This window comes from Homalodisca vitripennis, chromosome 4, assembly GCF_021130785.1.
Source record: "Homalodisca vitripennis isolate AUS2020 chromosome 4, UT_GWSS_2.1, whole genome shotgun sequence".
Lineage (NCBI taxonomy): Eukaryota > Metazoa > Arthropoda > Insecta > Hemiptera > Cicadellidae > Homalodisca > Homalodisca vitripennis.
The window spans coordinates 71,642,103-71,669,524 of NC_060210.1; the positions used below are offsets into that span (position 1 = coordinate 71,642,103).

General features: G+C 29.5%; 1 protein-coding gene across 2 annotated transcripts; it reads left to right on the forward strand.

Annotated features, from left to right (window-relative positions):
• Positions 1-1,476: 1,476 nt before the first annotated feature.
• On the forward strand, positions 1,477-27,200 carry LOC124359511 (mitochondrial glutamate carrier 1-like). Of its 2 annotated transcripts, none has more exons than XM_046812304.1 (8): positions 1,477-1,602; positions 10,643-10,681; positions 11,848-11,982; positions 14,825-14,974; positions 15,651-15,784; positions 16,459-16,644; positions 19,040-19,196; positions 19,747-27,200. In XM_046812304.1, exons 1-8 carry the CDS (start codon positions 1,562-1,564, stop codon positions 19,886-19,888), a joined length of 984 nt encoding a protein of 327 aa, XP_046668260.1. In that variant the 5' UTR covers positions 1,477-1,561; the 3' UTR covers positions 19,889-27,200. The 2 variants fall into 2 exon arrangements, with proteins under 2 accessions (XP_046668260.1, XP_046668262.1); XM_046812306.1 differs by lacking the exon at positions 1,477-1,602 and adding an exon at positions 4,419-4,544.
• The last annotated feature ends 222 nt before the right edge of the window (positions 27,201-27,422 follow it).

Consider the following 27,422-nt stretch of genomic DNA (forward strand, 5'->3'; position numbering starts at 1 on the left):
ATCGATGTATTCGATGTGATAATCGATTGAATTCAACATGCAAGTGATCGTTACTGCTTATCCTTACTTCACCTACCTTCCGCAGTCCTTTACTTCGCTTAAATTAACTCTTTTTTAGACTATGACACAGAATATAAGCAAAAAATAATAACAATTTAAAACGTGATGAATGCTCGAACGCTGAAAACCAAACTGATTTTAAAAACCGAAAATAAGCATAACTGCCTAAACTGTCAGGATTGTTATGATGTATCTCGCGCTATAACATTTAAAAAATGTATGTATCACGTAGCTAGCCGAGAGAATGTGTAATGTATAATAATTGAAGCAGTGCTAACGCCTAGTAACCAAACTGCACATACCGTCACGTATATGAAATATCAGTCTGTTGATATCTGGAAATGAAGAGGCTGCATACAATCCTTAAATATACTAATGTTTTGCCACACATTGTGTAATATAATCAAATACAAATTCTAAAAAAGTTAACTTCACATTCTTAACTAATAATTTAATTCAATATTTAACATAACATACAGAGTATTTCAAAATTCTATTATTACAAGTGTTGGTACTTAGATAAAATTATATAACAGCTTAATATAAGTTGGGAATCTTATGATCGACAATATTCGTAACATGAAATTGGTTTAAAAGTCGGCTGTAGTGAAACGAACTTGAGTATTACCCCTCCAGAACAATGATGAACTTTAATTTCGGCCGTAGAATTACTGTAGATGTCTCATTTTAAAGATCTTATTAGTGCACACTCAAACAAGTTTATATCTTATTTATTTTTCCGGATAATAAACAGGAATACACCAGGAATAGCGTTTTGATGCTTATTGATTATATCTTTAAATTATACGATTAAAATAAGGTAAATTTGTTTCAGGCTTAAAACATCGTTCTTTTGAAGTTAAAGTCCAGATGGTCGATAGTATATCCAGCTCTTAATTTATAGTATACGAGTTTTGAGGCACCCGACTTAGTTAAAATAAATAAAATAGTGTAACTATTCAGAATATTGTGACTATCGTGCATTATTGGTATGCATTGCTATCAATAAGGCAGAACATAGGCAAAGGGTTAATAATTTGAAACCAAGATTGGCAATAGGATAAAAATAACTAAATTCATTTCTTACACAGAAACCGCTTATACATTTGGTAGAGGAGGATTTAGGTTAACATTCCCTATCTTTCTTGAGTTAATTCTCGTTCTACGTACCTTATTAAAATATATGTGAATGAAATCTTATCGATCGTCTTTATTAAAATAATTTATAATAGCATGCCTTTTAAATTATGATGAGCTCGCTCTCGTAGAATAACGAGGTTTCACAATCTGTTTCGTTGAAGTTCGAGGTAGAGATAACGGGCGCTAAGTCCTCTCTCTTATCTCTGAGAAGGAATTTGTAGAAGTGTTATCTTGTATAAATACACAGACAGAAATGAGATTATTCCATCAGTTCAACAGTGATCTTTAGTGAGCTCGGAGTGTTCTTTGGACATCCACGGCATCAGCTTTTAACGTAACTCGAGTTCGTCATTACTGCATAATGAGTGCGCTTGGAAATTCTTATCACGTGATTAAACTATGGTAAGTAAATAATAAATCACTTGTGACATAATCAAACTAAGCTATTAACTTATATCTCAAATTTATTCCTTAAAAATTCTTTTACCAAGATAATTTCTTGACAGAATTTCGATTGTAAATATACTATATGGTTTATTTATTTTAGTTATTTAAGAAATCTAAATAAACAAGTTGTTGCGTATAGGCTCGAGTGTAAAAAGCAATGTCCTACAGTGGAATTAATTGTGTTCTCATATTTTATATTTTACAAAATGCTGTGAAGTTTCGTATAAATTCGCATTTCTATAGTATTACATACCTTAACAAAACAATCTAACTAATCTGAATAGTAAACTGTTCCATATCTAAACAACAAGTCAGATATTTTCTAACTATTAATGTTACCACAAAAATATAGCAGAGTCACATTTGTAAACTTTCAGAAATGTCACATGAACATTAAGACATAACATTGAAACCAATTAAAATTTTTAAAATAATCATTCACGTTTAACATTCGTATTAAATATACAATATTAAATGTACACGTGAAATGTTAATATTACTTTCAATAGAAAAAAATGATTATTCAAATATTTGAACTAATAGATACTATACACTAGAACTGTATATATATATATATATATATATATATATATATATATATATATATATACATATATATATATATATATATATATATATATATATATATATATATATATATATATGTATATATTTATAACATAAAAGTAAAATTAACTTTGTCGGTCTCATTCTGATTTTATGAAATAGAAAGGCTGGGGACCAGAGATAAACTTCAATTTTACATTAACTTTTATGTGTCCCATCACAATCTGAAGTATAGTAGAGAAAACTAAATTTTTAAAGGAAACTCACAAAACTAATTAGAAAATGTTACATACTTTGATTACTTAATTATTGTTATTAAAACATTCCAATTAATTAACCAAAGTTATATTGCATAACTATTACATTTTAAGGTTTCATTTATAATCTTAGTTTACATTTAATTTTAATTGGTGTATAATTTAATACAAAACTACACATTGATAGCTTGTATCAAACTAAAAGATAAGATATTGTATTGTAAACGTTATCATATCGAATATGCATCATTATTGACGTCGTCACTTACTTCAGCTACAAAAATAACGGTGAGATGACGTTACAAAAACAACATAATGAAACAGCTTTTTAACAAAAATCACAATTTACTATGTCAATAATGTCCTGTTGCGCTAATAACATTTCTGTTTGTGGTTATAGTATAATATTTACAACTTAATAATTCAATTATAAAAATCATATTACTGATTGTAATCAAGAATTCCATAATTTATTATAGTTAATATATACAGATATATTAACTTCTAAAATATTTGTGATGCTACTTTCGATAATATGTAATGTCGATAATACATGCATGAGGGTGCAGAGTATTTATAAAAGGCGGTTCACTATACTATTCACCAATAGCACAGTTTACGAAGGGAATAACCTGTACAATTTTGTAAATTATTGATAGTATAGCAAACAGTAATGAAGTAATATATTTACAGCATTATAATAATCATAAAATTTAATTTGAATTAGTTAATTTAAAAGTTTAACTTATTCATTATTAGGTTAATAAATTTTAATATTAACTAAACCTTCACTATATGTTCTATTCTTCTTTACATGTTCTTTAGCGAAATCAATTTTACACATATTAGAACAATATTCGTCATAGATATATGATTCTGAATGTCTTTTTATAAGCTTAAATGAAATATTACACGACAATAATATGTGAAAATGTTGCAATATTTCTTTATGAAAAATTTACTTTTTATTTAACGGTTATTTTTTACACGATAGCGATTGCTTTCTGTCTGATCATACTATAACAACTTATAGGCGAGGAAGCTGATATTATCAGGAAAGAGGTTTCCACAAATTTAACAGAACCTGAACCAGGATGCTGATCGAGCATTACATTCTTCTAATTAAATCTCAGATAAAAAGGGTACAATCTAAGATGGAACTTTTGCGACAGTAATCAGGTACTGAGACAAACCAAAGAAATATAAACCGTTATACATAGGAACCGTGTTGTAATATGAAATGAAAATATGGCATAAAGATGCAGTGTAACGATACTGATTGGTTTAATAAGTTTTTGTGGCTTCGTTATCCTTCCATTTCTGTGTTACTTTTGAAATGAAGGGCCTTAGGAAGGATTTCTCCCTTGAAACGAAACGAATATCACCGATATTATTTACACTATTCTTCTTTACCTTAAGATGCTTACCACGTCACATTTTAAATTATCTTAGCTAATGAAGAGAATTCCTCATATAAACAACATTTATTATCGCAGGACCATACCAATCGCTAAAGATGTATATTTTTACGATTTACTACTTCAAAACATATGTCTTATTAAACGACGAAAAAACCATTACTATTTTGATCATTTCCTACAATAATAAGTTTGAACCGTATTAATGAATGTATATAACCGTACCCTTCCAAAAACTTTAAGATAACTGGCCTTCTTCTATTCTTTCTCTGTTTTTAAATGTAATAAATCGTGACATGAACGATATTTTCACCTCTTTGTGTGACATTAAACTTTAAAAAATTAAATCATAGGTTGAGATCCATTATCGTAGAAAGAGTTGATTTGACAATAATACACATAAATCAGCCTTGAATTCTAAAAAATAATAATAAACTGTACTATTTATAGCACATAAGATGTATAATTTTTAAAGTGTCTAAATATATGCACATGGCAGCGTACTTCAGCTGCTAAATATTATGCAGATTTTTTTCAAATCGAGTACAGTCTCAGTAGCAGCCGAGCCGAGCGATTGGGGTCGTCAGGGTGAACTGTCATAAAATTGTAAACTATTGATTAAATTACCAACAGATCTATCGCAACAAATTTAAATGCAAGTAGTCTATTATATATGTAGTATTAATCTGATTGTGTAAACTCAAGCTATATCTATTACTAAGTACGTTTCAGATTTAGTTTAATATTTCATTCGGCTAGGTTAAGTTTACTTTGTTCAAGACATGGGTTTATAAAGTAATTTTTGAGTTCATAAATTTGTTGACTAAATATAAAAAAGTAAATTACGATCAATTCTAAATATATAATTCTCACTCAAAGAAGTAGTTTGTAAAATATAATAGTAGGTTATTTCAAATGTGTACTTGGACATATTTCAAATTTGTTCTGAATAGCCTAGGTCAACGCTTTGGTAGTAAGTTAATCCCTTAGCTGCGCTAAGAGCTTATGTTCACAACGTCAAACACAACTTTTATATTAAAAACCAGAGGAAAAATATTTAAAAATACTTCATATAAATTAATAATGATCAAATATCTTAATGAATACTTTTAAAAGTTTACTTAAAAATGAAGGTACCAGTAAGATTAAACGCCGGGGCGGCAAATCACGAATTTGACGTTACCAACGTATTCTGCTCACCCTCCTGAACAAAAAATATATATAGTACTAGGGGGTGCAAATGACAAATAACATGATTTTAGGGGGTATATTGATAAGTGGTAAAGTTTCTAATGTTTTTAATGTTCAGTTTGTGTGCTGTGTCTGGATAATCTGTTTACTTAAATATTATCTGCGGCCGGGACTGATAGCAGCCTGATAGCATACCTGTTATCTGAGTTGTCCGGGGCATAGGTCAGTTCTACACAAGATATTGTGTTCAGTAGGTCGGATTGAGTGAGTGAGTTTACAATGATGAATCAACCATCCACTAGTTCAACCAACCCTAGTGAATTGTGTGTGTCGGAGTGTTTCGTAGGGCACGTAAAGAGCTTACGTTTTAACCGAAACGAAATTATCTCTTTTTTAATAGAACAGGGCATTTTTAAAAATGAGTGTATTTGTTCGTCGTGCGGTCGAGTGGTGTTTTTTAAAACCGGGAGACTGTGTCGTTTCGTTGTGATAGACCACTTTTTTGTTGCTGCTGTTTAGCTATATCCGCCAACACACTAATGGTAAGTGTTCTCTGTTAATATCCATCTATATATTTGAGTTTTTTCGTGATTTATTTAGTTTTTAAAACTTTACATAATTGCCTTTGCATTACATTTCAATTTATATTTTTGATCAGCCCCTCTAGAATTTTATATTTTACTGATAGGTACTATCTCGAGGGATGTTTTTCTTTTATTGACATCAGCGCGGGGCAGCACCGAAGGTGCTGCCGAAGCCCGCGCTGATGGCCGGAAGCACTCGTAATTAATTTTTTTCTCGAAATTAAGAAAAAACATTATTAATTTTGATCAAAAATTCTGCTCATTTCTGTAATTTCTCATTTACGTTTGCAAAGATGGCGGCGCAACCGATGACGTCATCACGAGGTTCAATCATTGGCCACAAAAGGTCACGTGACGCTAGACGTGGATGTAGAACATGGAGATATTACTGGAAAGTTATTTAATTTTTTATTTTCTAGAACTTCGTTATTTCTCATTTCCACCCCATCAAACCTTATACTTTTTTTTATATAGGACGATTCCAATAAGTTAAGAACGCAAAAACTCGTATTTTTCCGCCCCGGCGGTTAATATGATAATTACCAAAATGAAAATTTAATGAATATAATGGTACATAATCTACATCAGGATTATTATGAAAAAGAAGTTGGGGCCTTTTTATGTGCTTGAATTTATTTATATTCTTTTTTAATAGAAATTTAGAGTATAAAAGTAATTTAATAAAGGTAAACAGTAGGTTTTGTAATATCATATATGACTTATAAGTATCATGTTTGGATTATCTCAGGATTTCTAAGGTACGGTAATGATAAAAGTACTTGAAATAAATTTAAGTTACTCAAGACTGTAAGGTACTCTAGACATAAGTTACTGTACATAAGATAACTTATGTCTGGTTACAAACTAATGTAACTCGGTAACTTTGGACTAGCTGTCAGTAAAGATTAGGCTAGGTTATGTTTTGTAGAAATTATCTAAACCCAATTACCAACAAGTAAAACATTAATTAATTCATGTAAGCTGTAGGATGTATTGTGATGATAATGATTTAATGGTAATGACTGATTTAAGATAGCCAATCTGGTTTTCAATTGTACAAATAAACATGCTTTTTTAGCTCCAATGTTTACTAAATTACAAGCTTTTAATTAAGGATAATATAGAGATTTTTGTCTTAACTGGTGATTCAGGTTCTGTAGCCTACAGCAGATATTTGAGAAGTGGAAGACATTGGTTTATGAAAATATATTAGCTATGTATTTCGGCGTTGTAAGGACAGAAGTTTTAGCTAAGAATTGGATTTAATTTTTCTATAAATGAAAGTCATAACTGAAATTCCTGTGGTCTGGCAAAATTGATCGGCATCTGGTCTGTTGGCTATTAATGAGTTAATAATATAAACAGTGCAATAGCCATTTAGAGAGTGTTATGAAAATTACGTCCTCTCTCATAAAGTATCTCCATACCCCGTATGAGAACCCAAAATATAATAAAACAGAAAAATGTAGTGCCAAGAAATAAACTATATCTGTAGTAATTGCCAGTTACCAATTAGTTAATAAATAGTTTATATAGCTAACAATGATGTCTATTTACTGGGTTATGTCCATCGTTCATAGGTTGGTACCCTTTGTCCCTCCTCTGAAAATTCTGGCTATGCTAGTGGCACACAATATTATTCTAGTACAACTTATGCATTAAATTTCATGAATTAATTATAACGCATAATTTAATCTTATTATTTAATCCATCCAGTTGAAGTTCAGATGTGTTACAATATGTCGATCAGTATCTAAAAGCAATTCAGGCTTTACAATAAATAAACATAATTTTTTCTTTCTGGTGGACAGTTAAATTGTATAAAGAATCAGTTTTAATCTCAGACGGTAATATCTGACTAAGTTAATACAGCATTGTATTCCTTTTACACACCGTAGTCCTCATAGCTAGGGTTTGGATTGATTCCTTTAAAAATCGCTACCTTTCCAATGAAACTCCAAAAGTTGTCTTCAGTGTTCTATATTTTTAATAGTTTGTTGTTTTTAATTCAGAATTGTGGCTAAGATTATAAAATTATTGTTTAGAAGTCAATTGAAGCTTTTTCTAAGCATTATTACTTATTACTAATCATGATTCATTGAACAGAAGGAGTTTAGATTACTCATAATATTCCAAGTTACAATACATGGCTATCAGGTTTATTTCTTAACTTTTTATTTTACTTACTACTTCTTTAAGTCTAGTTACAGATATTCTTTCTATTAATTAGCAATTCCTAACTATTGTTTAGTTAATATATACATGTTCTCAGTAGCCTACTTTCATTCATAGGTTTAGAGGTGTTGACAAAACATAATATAGTTTATTTATAGCATGTGACTTCACACTCAAATAGCATTTATGGTGCTTCACATTCTTGCTTCACTCACAAGGGTGGTGCCAAATATTTCATTGGTAAGATAACTTACTTGGTTGATGCATAATACAACCTTGAGGACACTTATTTTAAACTCTCTTGAACAACAACTGCCATGGCTTCTGTTTTGTTAGTTTTAAATAGTCTAATTAAATTAGTAATTTTATTTAATTGTGACATAATTTGTTAAACTATATTTTAGCTTAAAATATAACATATATTTAGTTTAAATTTATCAATCTTTATATAATAATTGTAACACTAAAATATGTTTTTCTTAAAACTGAATGACAGTCTAATATTAATTTCTATTAGGCCTATAAAACTGATTCATAGAATGAAAACCAACTCTAAATGTACCAAAATGTTTTTATAAATTCCCACAATTAATTTATGTTTAGTAATGTTTAAACTATAAATAAAAGTAAGTCTATAAGCATAGAAGCTAAACAAAAGGACAAAAATCTGCTGTCAAACTGAGTTTTAGTGAGTTTTGTCACTTATGACTTAAAATAAACAAAACTACAATGAAATGTATATCCTAGTTCTGTCAAGGGCTGATCCAGTACCGATTTTCGGGAGGAGAAATTTTGGTTTTAGTTTACAATTATTTTTACTCTAACAAAAGATTTTGAATTTCAATACAAAAAAGCTTAGAAAGAAATATCAATCATTAAATTGTATATGAATGTAGTTGTACTTTTAAATTGATATCTCTGAATCTGTTTTGCTTTCTTTATGATAACAGACAAAAACCGCAATAAAAATAAACAGTTATTTAAACTGAAGTTTGATGTATTTTATTTCCATAAAATATTACAAATATACTTAAATGATCAAATACAGTCTTGTACAGGGGTTAGACCTATTTCATGTCGATACAAAAATCTGAAATAATACAGTTAAATGATCAAAATGAAGTACTTGAACAAGAAATGAGATAAGAATTTTTTATTTAATAATGAAACAAATATTAGAATTTAATCTTGTGAATGATGCTACTGTATATTGTTTGAAAGAGTTTGGGTTATCTAAATAATCTGTAATACATGGTTATTATCCTTGGCCAAATAGTTTTGATATCAGCCATGTTTACATACTCATTAGTTACTGTGTTATTGCAGATTAATCTGACAAGTCTGAATCATATAAAAAATACAGTATTTTAGCTTATTAACACTAAATATTGTGCTCTTTCCGAGTTAAAAATGCAAAATTTTTACATGGATGAGGGACTTTGCCTCTGACTGAACATTGTGGAAATTGCAAACTTTTTTCTGCGTTTCATTAAGTGAAAAGGATCTAATGTATTTTTTTCTGAACTCACATCAAAAATACTAAAGTAAATTTAGCAAAGCAGGGTTAAGAGTACTGTATAACAAGGCACTATACAGCAGATTTTGGGGTATATAACTAAACAGTTGTGTGTAATTGGATAAAACATAAAATTTAAAAATAAAAAAATCCTAATCATTTTAGTCTGAAAAGGCTATCAAGATTATAGTCCCTGAGCTGTGGGTAAAAGCTAGATTACGTAAGACCTTGTTCCGCTTAAATTACATATGTTTAAAGTTATATACAGTGTTGTGTTATTTATTTTTGTGTTGTTGATTATTATAATGTGTCTTGTATTTTAATTCAACTGATGATACTTTCTGTTAAATAACAATTTCATATGATGAATAAAATGATGATGGCATGCTTTTGTTGAAACATGTCCAGAACAAACATATTTTAATTGAGCGGAACAACTATCCTTAAGTAATCTATTCTTACTTTTTAAGGTAGGCTATCAAAATAAGAGTATTATCCTCCTGAATCCATGAATAAACTTAGTTTTGGATAAAAATAAGATCACAGTTACATGCTCTAAATATTCAGTATTGTGTCCAATGCATTCATGTATGCAGATAGCGTGGAAGTACAACCAGTTAGAACAATGCTAATCCATAGAGAAACAAATTAACTAACAGGCCATGGTTGAAGTAAAGTAACTGACATGTAGTTGCTCATAATAATGAAGCAACTACTGTAATTTGCATGTGCATTTTGATTTAAACAGTTGTGTTAAACTATTCAGTAATAGGCGAGCAGTGAGCAGTACATATAATCTTACCAAATTAATATTGTGAACCAAATTTGTAATCACAATTATATTCTTACAACAGAAGCTTATCAGTTTTGAGCAGTACCATTCCTAGCTCACTATAATATGTACCAGTGGGGCGGAATCCTGAATCGGAAAGGGATAAAAAGTATCCTATAACCTTCTACAGATCAAGACGAACAAATTAAAAAAAAAAATTAGGCGAATCCGTCCAGCCGTTTGTGAGTGATGCTGTTACACACGAACAGTTTCATTTTTATATATATAGATTAGCCTGTTATTTTAATATTCTGATGGCCATTATTGATGGTAGGGGATATTGAAAGGGTATTATAAAGATACAAAGTTTTTCTCCAGGGTTAAGATTTAAAAATACATTTCTTTACACTGAAAGTTTTGATAACAATAAAATATATATAATCTATAATCTATGATCTAGAATTCCCTTTACTATTGATTCATAAACCTCGAGCAATTATGTCTTTTATTTACAGGTCACAGACAAAGCCAGAAGGTAGTCAACCACAATTCTCGTAAGTATCTTCACTTCTCTAATTAGTTGTCATTACATTTGTCTAAGTCAGAATAAAGTCTATCATAGGCTCGGTATGAAGAATTCCGAAGAGCTATTTTAAGATTTGATTACTGAATATTTCTAGTATTTCTTGATCTGTTCCCTGTTGTATTTCCGTTTGATACATTTTCGTTTTTATTTAAAAACTTTTCTATAATTAATATATTTTTAAAGATAATTTTATTGTATGTAATATAAAAAACAATTATTAGAATGACTAAGCATTTAAACTGGCATATCTGGTTAATTTATTTAACAGAATTATCTTCTGTATAGTGTTAGATTGACAGGTGTATTTTAATTAGATACATACCTTTATATGGTATACAAATAGTCTTCTGATCTCGTGATTGGCCTGTCTGAGGATCTTATCAATCAGAATAAGGTGAAGATTACATCACCAGTATAGTAAAAAGTGTCACAGTATAGGATATGAAACTAGAGCAGTTAAAATAGAGATTTTAACAGACAACTAATGCCTTAGATCATGTGGCCACTGGCTCCCTTGACCAATTATTCATAATATTGGTATTTTATTAACATTAGGCTAATATTAAATACTAAATACTGTACGTCACTACTATTGCATAAAATATAAAATAGCTCTAAGGCCTAATATTACAATGTACTACAAAATAAACTGAAATTGGCACAATTAAAACTATTAAGATATGCATAAAAGAAGTCTACATTTCAAACAAAATTATAAATGATATGTAGAAAACATTAACAATTTGTATGATTTGATTATGTGGATAATCCACAACATTAGAAGTTAGCTTGTGTTGAATGACAAAGAGGCCCGTTGTTAGATGGAATTGTATCCAAGGTTGAAACAATTTACATGATATTTACACTTTGACCGTATTCAATCATTCAGTCAATAACTAAAATAACACCTTGTTTATCACTTATAAATACTTAGCTTTGATTAAATGTCCCTGTTATTAAAAGCGTCAGTTACAGAAAAGCTAATAGAGTTTGGGATATTATTAGACTACTTATGATGTCCTCAAAGTACTACCGATGTTTCTGTAACTTTGGAGCCTAAAAATTAATCATAAAAAGAATTATCTTATGTAGTTTATATGGTTTTATTACTGACTTTTAACTCTTGTGTTTTAGCCTTGTTCCAAAAATAGTAAATGGTGGAATAGCTGGCATTATTGGAGTATCATGTGTCTTCCCGCTGGATCTAGTGAAAACCCGTCTTCAAAACCAAACTGTCGGCCCCAATGGGGAACGCATGTACACATCAATGTAAGTTTATATATAAAGTAATATGTAAGTTTGCATGCAAAAGTCAAGTCAGTTATAGGACACCTGATAAGATCTTTTTACGATTGATATGGTTTCTCAAAATACCTTTGAAAAGATCTGAAGTTTCTTAACCCTTTTTTGCTGCAGCTCCTGGCCTACTGTTACACCCAATCCAAAATGCTGTGGTTAGTAGAAAAATTTAGTAGATATTTATTTGAGGAGAATGTCTTATTTGCTTTATTCATAGTAACATGGTAAATAGACTCAAATAATATATTTACCCAAATGTAAAAATATAAGATTAAAAGAGGGGAAGAAATGTGAAATTCTTGTAAAACTTAGATTTTTCTTTTACTTTTTCTAACTATTATAAAAATAACCATAAAGCAACACAATATATATATATATATATATATATATATATATATATATATATATATATATCTGTGTGTGTGTGTGAATACTTTGAAAACCAGATAAGAACAACAAACAAGAAAAAAGGTTACCACATGGCAGAAATGTATTAATAAATGCTCTATGAAGTATGATAGTTCAAACAAGTGAAGACAATAGAAGTGTAAACATTTAAAACTCAATTTATTTTGAGGAAACCTCGAACAATTTCCTTTTTACTGTTAGGTACAAGCCTACTAATTTTGAGTCAGTGTGAAGTTACAGTGAGTAAGCTTTTATCGTGTGTGTGTTAAATAGAAGCTAAACTCTGATGCATTTAAGAAGGAATGCCAACATTGTAACACACTTGATGTCTAATAGTTAAACATTTGGTATGCAAGCATTGTCTGAGATCATCTTTTTTGTTTTATTATTATAAAATTGGTTTGTTTGTAATAACATGTAGCTATTGAAAGTTAATAAATAACATATTAAAGATATTTCTTATCCTTTTAATTTGCATTAATTTACTTTACATTAAGTTTATGTAACCAGTTGACAACTTTAGATCTTGCAAATAATAGATTAAATTGACGGTGGCCAGTTTTTTGCTGTGTGGAATATCTTCATAGTTGCTAATTTTGTAATCAGCAGCAGTCATCTATTCATGGTTCAGTTGCTGTTGTGTGGGGATCATTAGTCCACCTCACTATCAGCTGGGTTAATTGCACCATTTATCAGTTTCAAATCAGCTGTTGGAATTATGTAAACTCATGCAAACTCATGCGAGTTCACTTTTGGAATACTTAAAACTTCAACTACTTTCAATAAAACTAGTTAAACCATGCTTTAAATTGTATCTTAAGGTATAGCACAATATTTCGGCTTTAGAAAACATATTAACAGTTAATAAATATGAAAATTCTAGGAGCATCGGAAATATTTTCATTTGATATCACTAGTGAATTACAACACATTTTCCAATATTAATTTAATTTTGTGAGACCTTTCAGAATCGAGGATTCTATCATCAGGCAACTTTACAAATGAATAAATATTTACATTTTTCTTAACAATAAGTAAAAAAATAACAAATCGTAAAGGGTTTGGAAAAATGGTTAGCCAGCATAAAATATTTAAATCTAATTACATTTTAATTTTCTAATGAACTGTAAACTTTTTCTTCATTTTTGTTTATGTAAAATGTTTCCCAAGCATTCAAGTGTGTTGCGTTTGTAACTTCTTTTAATGATCGAACATTTTTATTAGGGATGATGTATAAAGTGATTTTTATTCAATACAGTGTTTCGCAGCAGCACTTTTTATTCACTTGTGAAGTTTTCTGACGATGGAATCCTCGATTCTAAAAGGCCTCTCAAAATTAAATTAATGTTGGAAAATCTGTTGTAATTTAATAGTGGTATTAAATTGTTCATCCAAATAGATGTGAGATTAAAATCCCTTATTGCAAGTCCATGCTGAAATGGTCTACATGGCTGAAATTTCTCATCTACATGGCAGCCCTGTTACTTTCTGCTTTGCCTACAATCAAGTATTAGCTCAATCTAATAATTTTTGGTTCTATAAAAGGAACTTTGGTTTGACCTTTTCAGTGATATGGTAGGGTATGGTAGTGAAATTGTACCAACTTAATTTGTGCATGACATTGAATGTTAATCAATCAGCTATCATATTCAGTTTTGTTGAAAATTAGTTAATGATTCTCATAATTAATTAGTTCTTGTAAGGTAACTCACACTATTTAAAAAAATAAATTAATAAAATCGTTTTTATTGACGTTAGTCATAAGATGACACGTTAGGTTTTATCTCAAAAATAAATTTGCATTTTCTTTATCAACTGTGTGTTCTATTGTAAAACCAGACTTTAGATAAATTATAATTGAAAGTTAATTTCCACAGGAAAGAATATCAACCGAACGTATTTAAATTAAAACGAAATAATAATTTTCCTTACTTCCAACATACAAGGGACTATTACATTTATTATCATTGGAACAAGTCCTGGATTCTACCAGGTACTGTGGATTCACACAAACTCATAGTGGAGTTTTTCAATTCTAATGAATGTTGTATTCAGTTATCATTGTTCAACCATCAAAATGTTCCTGCATTCAACTGAGCAGTTCCAGTTAATGACATATCAAGTTATGTGTGTAAGATCAATGTTTCTAGTATAATTAATGTCATGTTACAATGTATACTGTAATGTTATCGTAAAATACTAGTAATTGAATCAACTTAAGTTTTTCCAACAAAAAATGTTGATTCAGCAATGCTGGTAAAAACACTAGGTCTCAATCCTTTTTTCTGTTGTATTTTGTTTTCACATCTAAACTAGTTTTTTTGAATTTAAAATTAAACAATACCTTTTATTATACAAGATGAAAAACATACATTTATTTATGAGTTTGTACATGTATGTTTAGGCTGGACTGCTTCAAGAAAACTTACCGGGCTGAGGGATATTTCGGCATGTACAGAGGCTCAGCTGTGAACATTCTCCTCATCACACCTGAGAAGGCAATAAAACTGGCAGCTAACGACTTCTTCAGATATCACCTCTCTACTGGTTCAGGGTATGTCTACAATTGAGTCACTGTACTTATATCACAATCATCATAGATATGGAAAAGTATTTAATTGAGTAAATGTTGTCATAAAAAAGAGAGGCTATTATTTTTATTTTATTTATTTCTTGATGTTAAATTTATATAGTGGCATTGGGGATTATTTTGCAGGGAGTTTCTCAGCACCTTCTCATTATGTACAGATTCAGAGCATCATGTATAGATTTAGAGAGCACCAATATTATTAGCTAAATAAATAATAATTTCAATTGTTAAAACTATTTATTTATATCTTTTGTAAACATGAACAGTGCTTGGGCTAAGCTCAATAACGGGTGACGTGTTTCAAAGAATTTATTATTTCTTATTAATTTAACTGAATATGTAACATGTATTAAATTTGAATCTCGAATCCATCTAATCATCATAATCCAGGGGTGGAATGAGATTGAATAAAAGAAGTATTTTCATAACAATAAGCAGACCTAGACTAAATTGAATATGTTCTACCACTAATACACAACCAGTCTTCTTTACAACTCAATAATAAACCTTTTTAGGGTTTCTCTCAGTTGTCTCTTCAAAATTGTAGTCATGACTAGTCTTCGTCTTTCTTCTTGGCAGTAAATTTCAATTTTTGGTGCACAGCTTCTGTAGAGTAGTTACATGTGATGTTGTCCTACAGAAAGCTACCATTAGGGAGAGAGATGTTGGCGGGAGGCAGTGCTGGTTTCTGCCAGATCATTATCACCACTCCCATGGAACTGCTCAAGATCCAGATGCAGGATGCGGGCAGAGTGGCTGCTCAAGCTAAACTAGGTCAGTTCTCCTATTCTAACCCTAATCCTTTTGTGTCTTGTTAACTTGTGCCCACCTTTGGCGATACTACTACGCTAGAGAATCTTGTTTGTTTACTAATAAGTCCCACATTATCTTCCAAATGGTACAATAAACATCGCCAAAGTCAGGTATATTGACATAGCAATTTGTTTTAATAACCAAATATAAAAAATATATAATACGTACAATACACCGTTACTTAGAAAATGTGCAAATTTTAACTACAAAAAATATACCAGTATTTTACATATGTAGTGAAGTCATCCTCCTGTACACTTCAGGAGATAACTTTTTCAGTTCTTTCGAAATTTGTAATATGAAATAAAATAGTACCCTGAACAATGGTTAACAATTCCAGTATAAATATTAGGTAGTTTTAACGTTTGGTAAAATATATTTATTATTTTTTACAAGTGAAAATACATCAAAACCTTTAGACATAATATATGTCTTCTAAATTATGTATTATCAATCTTGAGAACTGTTATCATGTAAACCATCTTTATATTAGTTTATTAATAATAAACATTTGTAACAAAATTCTAATAATTTGTTGTATTTCTTAAACCAACTAATTGAATAAACTTATCTTATCAAATGAATTGATTGAAACTGGGGTTTAGTTAGTAATTTTGAAATCTTCTATTTTTCAGAAGGAAAAACAGTACCAAAAGTGTCAGCAACATCGTTAGCGCTGGAACTTCTGAAAACTAAGGGAATATTTGGTCTCTATAGAGGAATTGGAGCTACAATGTTGAGGGATGTATCGTTTTCCATTGTTTACTTCCCCTTGTTTGCTAGACTGAACGCTTTGGGACCTCGAAAGAACGATGGATCAGGTAAATTATTTGGCAGTCCTTCCATAATGTAGTGAATTAATTGTTAATTGACCTAGGCTATAGAAGCATAACCTAACACATCCTGTGTTTATTTACCCTTTTAACTGCTGGCAAATTTTTACTGTAGACTGCAAAAGTTGCCTAAATTAGTTTTTAAAATTAGTAAAAAAATTGAAATTTTGTTGTTTTTTAAGGTTCAAAGTAAATATTTGTGACCAATGAGCTTTGTAGAAGACACAAACACTGGTGTTTTTTCATAGTGATTTATGTTATGTCATACCCACTCTGTTAGCCCATGACTAAATTTGTCTGGTGTGGGCATTTAGAATAGTTTAATTTATTTAAGTCATATTAATAAAAGCTTAGAAATTTGGCTCTATAATTTTTAAAAATGCAGAGAAAAAATAACTGTTAACCCTTTGCACGCTACTAATAAATCCATTAACTTTCCTATAATGCCAAGACAAGTAAAAAATGTTGTTTCTTTAAGTTCAAAGCTAATTTTTATCATAACTAAATTATAAAAGGTAAAAGAAAAACACATATAAACAGGGCATTTAACTGAAAATTAGTGTATTTATTGATAAAAATAAAGAACTATTTACAAAACTGTTTAAAATAAATTTTAATTTCACTGTAAAATGTAATTAAACTAAAAAGTTTACTTACATTTTAATATAAATTAAGATAAATGTTTTCAAACTAATCACAGCCCTACCACACAATGTAGATTAATAACGAGATACGTAGTACACGTGTCCGCGAGCGTGCGCTCGTGACAATCAAGAAAGCAGTAATACTTGTAACTGATATATTTGGATATGGCTCTGTAGTAGTCTCAGAACTGGTGAACAGGTGGTCGGAGTTAGACAAAGGGCACTCCCGTCCCCCTGCTGCTGAGTGAAGGTCGTTTGTAAATACTTCCTTGGCAACCGCGATAAGCAGGAAGCGTACAACTGGCATTTCAAAGGCCTTCTGTGAACTAAAAAACTCTCCAAGCGACATTATTTATAATATCGGATATAACTGTATTTGGCATTTGGGTCACAGTCTGCCAATCATATAATTATATTCGTCTACGGCGTGGGAAAGGCTGATTGTTGGTTAATTTCATGTCGAAACAACAAACATTGGTAACGTATGGACATCAGTATTTTTTTCCATTGCTGATTTTTTTATGGTAGACATATGCTAATTTCTCTAACTTATCGACTTCACATTATTACAAAAGCTTATATATTCAATTCTGTAATATTAGTAATTATCAGGAGCAAAAATAATTACTCTGTTGACTGTTGATAACTGATATTCAGCGTCTGTAGCAGTGAACTTGAATATTAAGTACACAGCTGAAAATTTTATTGCGTAAAGCCGGCTGCTATATAAATCCATAGTATCCATCAAGATCCTTCTATTTTCCAGTACACAATCATTATTTCCATAATCAATTTGAAGTATATTGTATTGTTCAAAATTACAATAAGTTATGATATTTTATATTGTAGCATTTAATTAATCAATATCTGTAAGACTAGTTAATACATTAATTGGAAACTATTATTAGTGTAATATTGTAGAACATCTCTCTCTACTTCCGTCCAAATGCCAAGTTAGACAGTAGTTACCTTCTCGAGTTATCAAGATAAAGGGGAAGCCAGATATAGCCCATTGTGTATGCATTACTGACCATTGCATCATTCTTTGACCAATCGTCAATGAGAAATGTTTGACCCACTTGTCTGTTTGGTTAATTGTTTGTTGTTTGTGTCAACTACAATACAATTTGATAGGTACTGTGCTCTAACATGTAACAGCTATTCAGAATAAATAACTTACCAATAGGATCATTTCTGAAACTTTTAAAGAAAAAATTAAAGAAATATAATCTAAAAATTTTATTTGGTGTTTTAAGCTGTAATCTTTCTGAAGTCTACTGTAGACTGCTGACATTTGAATCTGTTCAGAATTAGTTATGTTTTGTATTGTACTAAAATGATCAACTCTCCATATCATTGATTCAGGTTCTTGGTAGTACATTTCAGGTCTAGTTGGGAAAATGTTCAGTTACTGTTTATGTTTAGTTAAAGTTATAAATGTACCTAAAGAAATAAAAACTTCAATAGCTTATCATAAAGTTGTTGAATTCATCGTTTTGAAATGTAAACATGATTTAAAAAATAAATCTTTCACAGGGGAAATCAAGTAAATAATCACCTATATTTTAAAATGAAACAATGTTTTGATAACGTCTTTGAAAGTAAACTGTTATGTAGAATTCAAAATCAATTTAATTCACTGACTAAAATTCACTAATGAAGTGTTTGGAAAATTTTTAGTTTCAAATACAATTATTTTCAGTTTTAAATATAAATGATCAAATACTATCTTTGTGCAGGAGAGGCAGTGTTCTGGTGCAGTTTTCTCTCTGGCTGTGCCGCCGGTTCTCTAGCTGCTCTAGCTGTCAATCCCTTTGATGTTGTCAAGACTAGGTTACAAGCCATCAGTAAGGTGGAGGGTGGACCACGCTACACAGGAATCGCAGATGCTTTTGTGTAAGTACAAAGGTTTTTTGAACTTCTTCGGCACTCAGATTTAGAGCAAAGTATCTCAAATCTATGAAAACATACTTGCATTGTGTGGTTTATCACTCCATTTCATTTTATTGAATATTTTTATACACTTCATGAATAACACTGAAAGAAATTTAAAGCAAAATACAACACTTTCAGGAATATGACGATTGAGTTAGATCAATATTGTTATCGTAGGACACGTTCTTTTGTAATTTTTTCATTTCATAAGAATTGCAGTTTTTTAAATTTCATGTTGTATAATTTAAGTTCAAAATTATTCTTTGTGAATCCTTTTAAAATGGTAATTAAACTTGTGTTTTAGTTTGAATTGTAACCTTTATGCTCATAAGTTAGTCTTGTATTACATTAACAATTCTCTATCTCTATTACCACATCACTGGAAATAAATTACAAATTCTTATCATAAATTTTCTTTGTCTTAACTATTATTAAGTGAAACTTTTTGTTATGTCACATAATAAATTTTATTACACTCTAGTTAAATTTCCTTCTTATATCTTATTTCCAGGAAAACGCTGAAGAATGAGGGTCCATTGGCGTTCTTCAAGGGTGGTGCCTGCCGAATGATCGTCATTGCTCCACTGTTCGGTATCGCCCAAACCGTCTACTACCTGGGTGTTGCTGAGAGACTTCTTGGCTACCACAAGTAAACACAATATCGATGCCACCAAGACAAATGACAATAACTTACGTACGCGGTTCCTTCCTATGCTGAGCTCTTCTCCCTAGTCGAATCTTCCTCTTTGTTGAGACTGCTGTGTCTAGATAGAGGTCCTCATTGTTGAATGTCTGTAAATGTTTAAAATCGAATCTGTTTATAGCTGTTAACTCAGTATGTTTAATGAATAAGTGTAGGATATTACGAACAGGCTGTCAACTCTCTGTTTAAATTATTTCTTGTTTTGTTAATATAAATAGGTCTGATAAATAAGAACTAAGTGTTCTTGTTGCAAATTTAATTATCGTTATATATTTAGAATTTTGTGTGATGAGAAGATGTCAAGTTTTTATACAAAAGGGAATGACAGTTGAGAGGGTCTAATATCATCTATACGCAACAATTTTTAAATTCTAAAGAAAAATACAAGTAAAATGAGTATATAGAATCCTAAAATGGTGTTGGTGAATTATGATAGTCTAGTAATGAAGTGCTGACCAATGTGCAGCTTTCGTAAAATGCATCCCTCTTAACTATTTTGTTAAGGGAAACTTATGCTACCGCACCATGCCACTTATCTTCTGTACATCATGACGTCGTTTCATCACACATACATTCTTCTGTAGTTTTGTTTGTCTTAAAAAATATAATTGTACAACAGTCAATATCAATATCTATTGGAGTCTCAAAACTATATTTTACATTGAAGAAAAAATTGCCACTGAACAAAAACAACTCTTAAGTGACGTAATCAAACTATGGATAAAAATTTATTTTTATTAAATGATGAAATTAAGCTAGATTGCCGTAATTGAAGTTGAACTGGATGTGGCTATTGAACTATAATAATAAAAATATAAATATTCAGTTAGAGTAAATAAATACCAACCCTGTTAAAGTCGAAATGTCAATTCAGGATTGTCGATTTGAATTACAAAATGGTCAATACACAATTATAATTTACAACTGACAACTTTACTCTATGTGTTTTAAATTAAGCTTTTAAATAATGTTTCTCACTAGTTTTTGTTTTTCTGGAATAACATCTTTACTAAATTTCAGTTTGTTTCGTTTATCGATTTTACAAGTGTATTTAAATGAAATTTTATGCATTTCTGTCCATGAAAAAATATACTTGTATTAATTATTGAGTGATAAAACTGAAGGTTATAACTGTTGAAGGTTATTCCCAATAAACTGTAATGCTGGTTTTAAAAAGTGTAATAGTTGTAATAAATTACAGTGTGTAACATTGGGGGGAATGGATTAAATCTGTTTTTAACAATAATCAATGTGATTCGCCAGTTATAACCTTTAGTAGATGGTTATCTGCTGAACATTAATCATTAATACTACTCATTGTTGTGTATAACCGAAAGTGCCAAAAATTAAAATTCTTTTTGTTGAAATGATTAAAAATTTTGTTGTCAAGTCACTAAACTTCTATACATTTTTGTGTATAATCTGTGGGGATATTGATAATTGACAATATTAAGAGGTTATTGCATATTATACAATTTTTATGTACTGCCATCATACTCCCAAATCTTAATTTTTATTTGAGGCTTATTATACTTTTTTAATTATTTTTTATTATTAAATTTATGTTACTTGTATTATGTGCTATATAGTTTTATGTTTTAGGTTATATAGTTCTTATGATTGTTATACAGTGCAAAATTTAAGTTAGCTTTGAATCAAAGATGTCAATCATTAATTTTAATGTGATTTGAAGTATTTAATATGTAATCAAATAATATTAATCAATTTGATGTTGGGAATAAGCTTGTAGTGGTATTATATTGGCAAGCTAAATTTAACAGAAGTATATGTCAAACATTTTGATAAATAATTTGTAAATTTTAATCATTTGTATATTTCTTTATACAGTTCTAAACGAATTGAAGCAAGTTTTTTGTGTGTTTTTTCTTAGTAAAAATTATATTACTTTTGGAGTTATTTTATGTTTAAAAAATTCAAAAAAGTGTTTCTTTAATAGAAGATACAACAGTTTAGTAGTATATTATTTAATAATTGATTAGGCGTTATAGAAATCAGACATTATTATTGATATATGTGAGACTTTTAATTATGTGTTACTTTGTGTTTTCATAAGACACTAAATGTATGTTAACTTCTATAAACAGTTAGGAAAAGACCAACCAGACTAAAATGTGTAATAATTAAACATTAAATGTTAGACAATCTGAGTACATGTAAATGTTTTGTCACAATATGTAAACTGTGAACTCGTCAGTATTGATTATTTATTTTGTTATGTTTGCCATTATGTGTTGCTGTATAAATAAGTTAATTATTGTTTTAGTTTAAGTAATATTTTGTATTAATTTTATGACTGTGAAAGTAAAAGTACATTTTTTTGCAACTGGAGTGACTTTCCCTTATCCACAGATTTCTTCCACATATTTCAAAGTTCTGAAGTACATTTAAACATATATATGAGCCTGTTGATGAAAACAGTGTTATCGAATATAGTATATGTATTATGATGGGTGAACACCATTCTAATTACATTTAATCAAAAGCAAGGATCAGTTTTTTTATTTTGCAAACATTGATTTAGTTTTCTCCTTAAAAATGTTCTAATGTGTGTAAGGTGTGAATATTCTTAATAATAAAAATGTTATCAAAAAGTCTGTCATCTAATATTTGTTCTGCTTAATATTGTTGGTGGTAGATGACTTGATGAGTATACTGAGGTTTGAATTCTGCTTTGATATATGAGGATAATAAATATATTAATTTTGATTTCCAGTTCTATAAAAAGTTTCATTTTGATTTTGATTTCCATTGCACAGAGGAACTATGGATACTTACCTCATGGTTAACTCTGAATTATCTTGTGTTTCTGGGTTTTAAGAATACGTTTACTCAAATTTGTAATCTGTACAAAGATGGAAAAATATAATTGTTGTTGGAGATGTGCTCACTTGCCTGTATCTTCACACCTGCTCATGGAAACTTCAATAAATTGTATGTAAAGTATACAAACACACATTAACATTTTTTTATGAGATTCAGTTTTCTGCTGGCAGAATGAAATACTCCTTGTTCAGTAAAATCTTTTTCTCAACGAATAGTTATTGTATTATTTCATATCAATATTATTTATTTTGTACCTCCAGTGATTGTATTATTTTAATATTGGCCTTGTTGCATTTTCAACTGAGGCTCCAATTTGATTATGCAGTATGAAATATAGGAATTACTGAACCTTAGACACAAAAATTATTTTTGTTAACAATTAACCCTCAGGTAAGTAGACTATTCTATTTTATAGATATGTATAATTTTATATTCAGTAACATATACATGTATGTGACATATAGAGAACTTGGTAACAATACTAGAAACTATTCAAAACACACGTTAAAGACAAATGGTTTGTATCCTTTTTCATGCTAAGGCAATACCTTCAGATTCTGCACAGAAGAAGCATTGTTGTTAGAGTTCACAATGTTAAAAAAAACTCAAAACTAAAGAGACGTTAATACTCCTCAAAATGTAATTATTTAGTGATGTTAGGTTGTGGATTTTATACTCATATAATATGAGAAATGTAAGGATATCTGTTATATTCACTATAAGATTTGTTCAAACCTTTATTGAAATATAGTCATTATAATGTTCATGACGTATTTTTAGTAAATACACTGATTAGATCTGAAATCATTCAATCTATGTAATTGAATGCTGATTGCTACATCTTTTAAAGCTTTATGCAGCTACATTTAAATTTTTCAGAATTAGTTTAAATCATGTTTGAAAGTGTATTTTGTCATATTTTGTTTATTGTAAATTTTTCTCATTTTTTTTGTGAGAGAAAAGTAGTTTCATATTCATAAATACACTTCCATTTTAAATACTGTAGGTGCTATGAACGTTCTGTATAATTGCAGTAGTATATTAGTTGCACCATAACACGTTTTATTTGAAATATAAATGATTATTTTAGAAAAATATTTTTATATTCTATCCATAATTAGTTTGTTGTTATTGTTTTAATATATTACTTTACTTTTAATCCAGTGTTGTTAATGATTGTATGTGTAAATTACACAGTTTGTTGGGTTTATTATGAAAAATTAAACTCTTGTAAGAGAATATGTAAATGAAATTTCATACTTTGATTGTAAAAAATATATATTAAGTCTTTTTATAAGATAAATTTTATGTTACTTGTCTTGCCATAACCCATCCATTAAGATTTCAGTAATGTAAGAGATAGGACCAGTGTATGGTTGAAAATACTTGTATACCTATTCACATTTTTTGTTGCCATTTATGTTGAACAGATGGAACTCACTTCAATTAATTGTAATTTAAAAGTATGTATATCAAGTTAAGTTGCAATACACTTCTATGTATGAGGTGTGTTTTTTTAAGTAGGTACGGTATATATATAAAACAAGTAAACTTACTGTAACAATTTTATTTTTGTACAAAAGCCCACACTTTTATCTGCCTTTCTATATAATTGTCATCAATATGAAGGCACTTATCACATCTAAAACAACCTTTTGTATTCTGTTGTCATAGAACACTGGCACCTGATTTTACAGTGACTGTACCATGATTATTTTGAGGATATTGTTGTGGCACTGACCTTCAAGATGCTTTTTCTGATGACAAAACAATAGTCATTGAGAGTTATATTTAAGCCATTTTTGGATTACAAAATTGTTCCTAGCAAAATGCTGTAATGAGATCTTTAGTTAGTTTTGCCGCATGTTGAAAAACATCATCATACAGAAAAACATGTTCTGTGATCAAAATGTCATGAGGAACAATTTTTAAAACTTGAGAAAACTCTTCTGATGATGAAGAAATTGTGAAAAACCTGTTCATTTTCACTTTATTATTCACTTTCTGCACAAAAGCATTGGTGATAATTCAGGGTCGTTCACTCTGTTTCTCATCATGAACATTCTTTTGGCCATATTTTAAAGCTCTTACCCATTTGAATGCCATTCCATAACTCGTAATGTTTTGTCCATACACTTCACAGTTGTGATGGTGAATTCCAACTGCTTTCATGCTCATGCTCGTACTTCACATTTGGAGGGATTTTTAATTGACATGGGTACATGAAAAATGCATTAACAGTCGTAAAATGATTAAGTTTTGCAGTAATTGTGTCTTTGGCTTGCTAGCAGAAAGTAGAGAGTATAAAAGTGCGGGACACACCGTTTGCAGCATTGCAGCGGTGGAAATTCAAAATGGTACTTACTTAAAAACATGCCTCGTATATAATGTAGCAAGATAAATGACATGAACAATGAAGTACAGTATTTATCAGTATTATTTTCCAACTAAACACTAAGAGTTGCAGCTGCACTGATAGACAAAGTTATACCTTAGACGCATGATTATTTCATCATTTGGTGGGTTTAAGGATTAAAACTAGGTTTGAAAAACTGAACATAGCCTTTAAGAAGTTTTAAGCAATTTAACTGTCAATTAATTTATATTGTTATCAAGATATAATGTTATACAATTTTACAATACAAAAATAAGATACTTTTAAGCACAACTAATCTCTGTATTGCGAACTTTTATTGGAGAAAAACTTATAGTTAGTGAGAATACAAAGTTGAAACCATGGTTTTAAGCTAAAAGATAAACAGTTATATCTTACTTGGTAATGTAGGTGGATTTATAGTATATGTAATATAACGTAAGTAATAATTAAATCTACTAACAATTAAATATTAAAGATTGCAAGAATTTGCTCGTTCATGTTACTATAACTTTGTTGCATTATTGAATTTTGATTTATCTTAAATGCTGTTTCTTGTCGTTGCACAATTTTATTACATTTGCCAAGATTGTTATTGTCCATTGTGTAAGATTAACTGACATGAGTTAAGTTATTTGCTGATAAGTAAGGGTGCTTTCAATACTTGCCAAAACAATTGCCTTAAATACCTGGCTAATGTAACATAATTGTCCATGTAATTTGGGCTAAAGGTATAATATGACATACGGATTGAATATCAAACATGTAGTTAGGATGTTGAGTTACTGTAGTAATTGTTAAACTCAATTATGTAGACATATTTACCAACACTTTGTAGTATTGTAGCCTAGTACTCTCTGTACTTAACAGTTATTAGGTTCTATTTAATGAGTATTAACCTCTCACATATCATTTACTCATTTACTGAGATAATTTTGTACATTAGACTTTTTAACTAAGTGCAAATTATTTCTCCCATTCCATATTCTGTCGTATTTGTTGGTGTGTTTATTGCTGGATAAACAATAATTTAATAAAGCAGAGTAAATGTAATCGTATGATTACATAATGTATGTGATAGTGTGAAAACATAGCTATCAAAATGTCATGTTTTTTTAAACATTACCAGCAATTTTTATACTGTTAGAAGCAAAATGTAAAATACTTGTATAAGATAGTTCATGAATACTCTACTTTGTTGTATTAGTCATATATTCTTTATTGTATTATTATTCATGAGCCGAAACACATAAACATTGCAAATTGTATACAAACCTTTTGTTGAATACAAACAAAATTGCTTGAAAAATGGATATAACTTAGGAAAGGTTTATATGACTTTATAAGGAAAGTTTTGCATAATGAAACAATGTATTTCCAAAAATTATCTCTTGTATTTTTGAGCTTTTAAGCACATCTATATAAATTGTAATACAATTGGTCCTACAAGAGTCTTGAATGTTTTTATTCATGTTTTCTCAAACAAAATCTTTAAAACATTAATCGACTAACACTGCCAAATACTTCAGTAGGTTTGGTTAGTATTATGTTTTTACTAAAACTGAGATTTTTAGACATTAAATACACTTGTTTATTTGCTCTGCATGTTTAAAATGATAAGTTTTTAGTTATTTTTCGCACTGGGTTATATGAAAGGTCCATTTATTTTTAACGTGGTATTTTATATTCATTATTTGTGTTTAAAAGCTTTATGAAATAACGCAGCTGTTAAATGGTGTTTAATCAAGTAAAAAGACATTTTGTGCATGATCCATGTTTGTATTTTGGTGTTTTATTGTATTAAATGTATTTTTCCAACACAGTTCAAAGACATTTTTTTATTACAATTTTAATGTGGAATACATTTTTCCATGTTAAAAATAATTACTGTGATTTAGTTCATTTTATTTACACTGTTGAACTCTTTATGATGAGTAATTTCATTTGTTATTGTTGGTTTTTGTTAAGTTTTGGTATTGTACAATTATTGTCCTTTTGGAAAATCAAACCTATAAACTTATAATAAACAAGTGTCTCAGTGAAATGATGTTATACTATTTTCATCTCCTTAAATCCTCTGTTATAATATAGAGTTATCTATGTAGATACATTCTATGTATTATAAGTTCAAACTAAGTAACCTGATTTCCCAGAGGCAAAAATCAGGGTGATCACAGCTTCTCCAAATATGAATGTGAGGGCTGTAATTACTGTAATCCTGCTAGCAAGCTTGGACAAAAAATGCATATCACTGCACTTGGTGGGA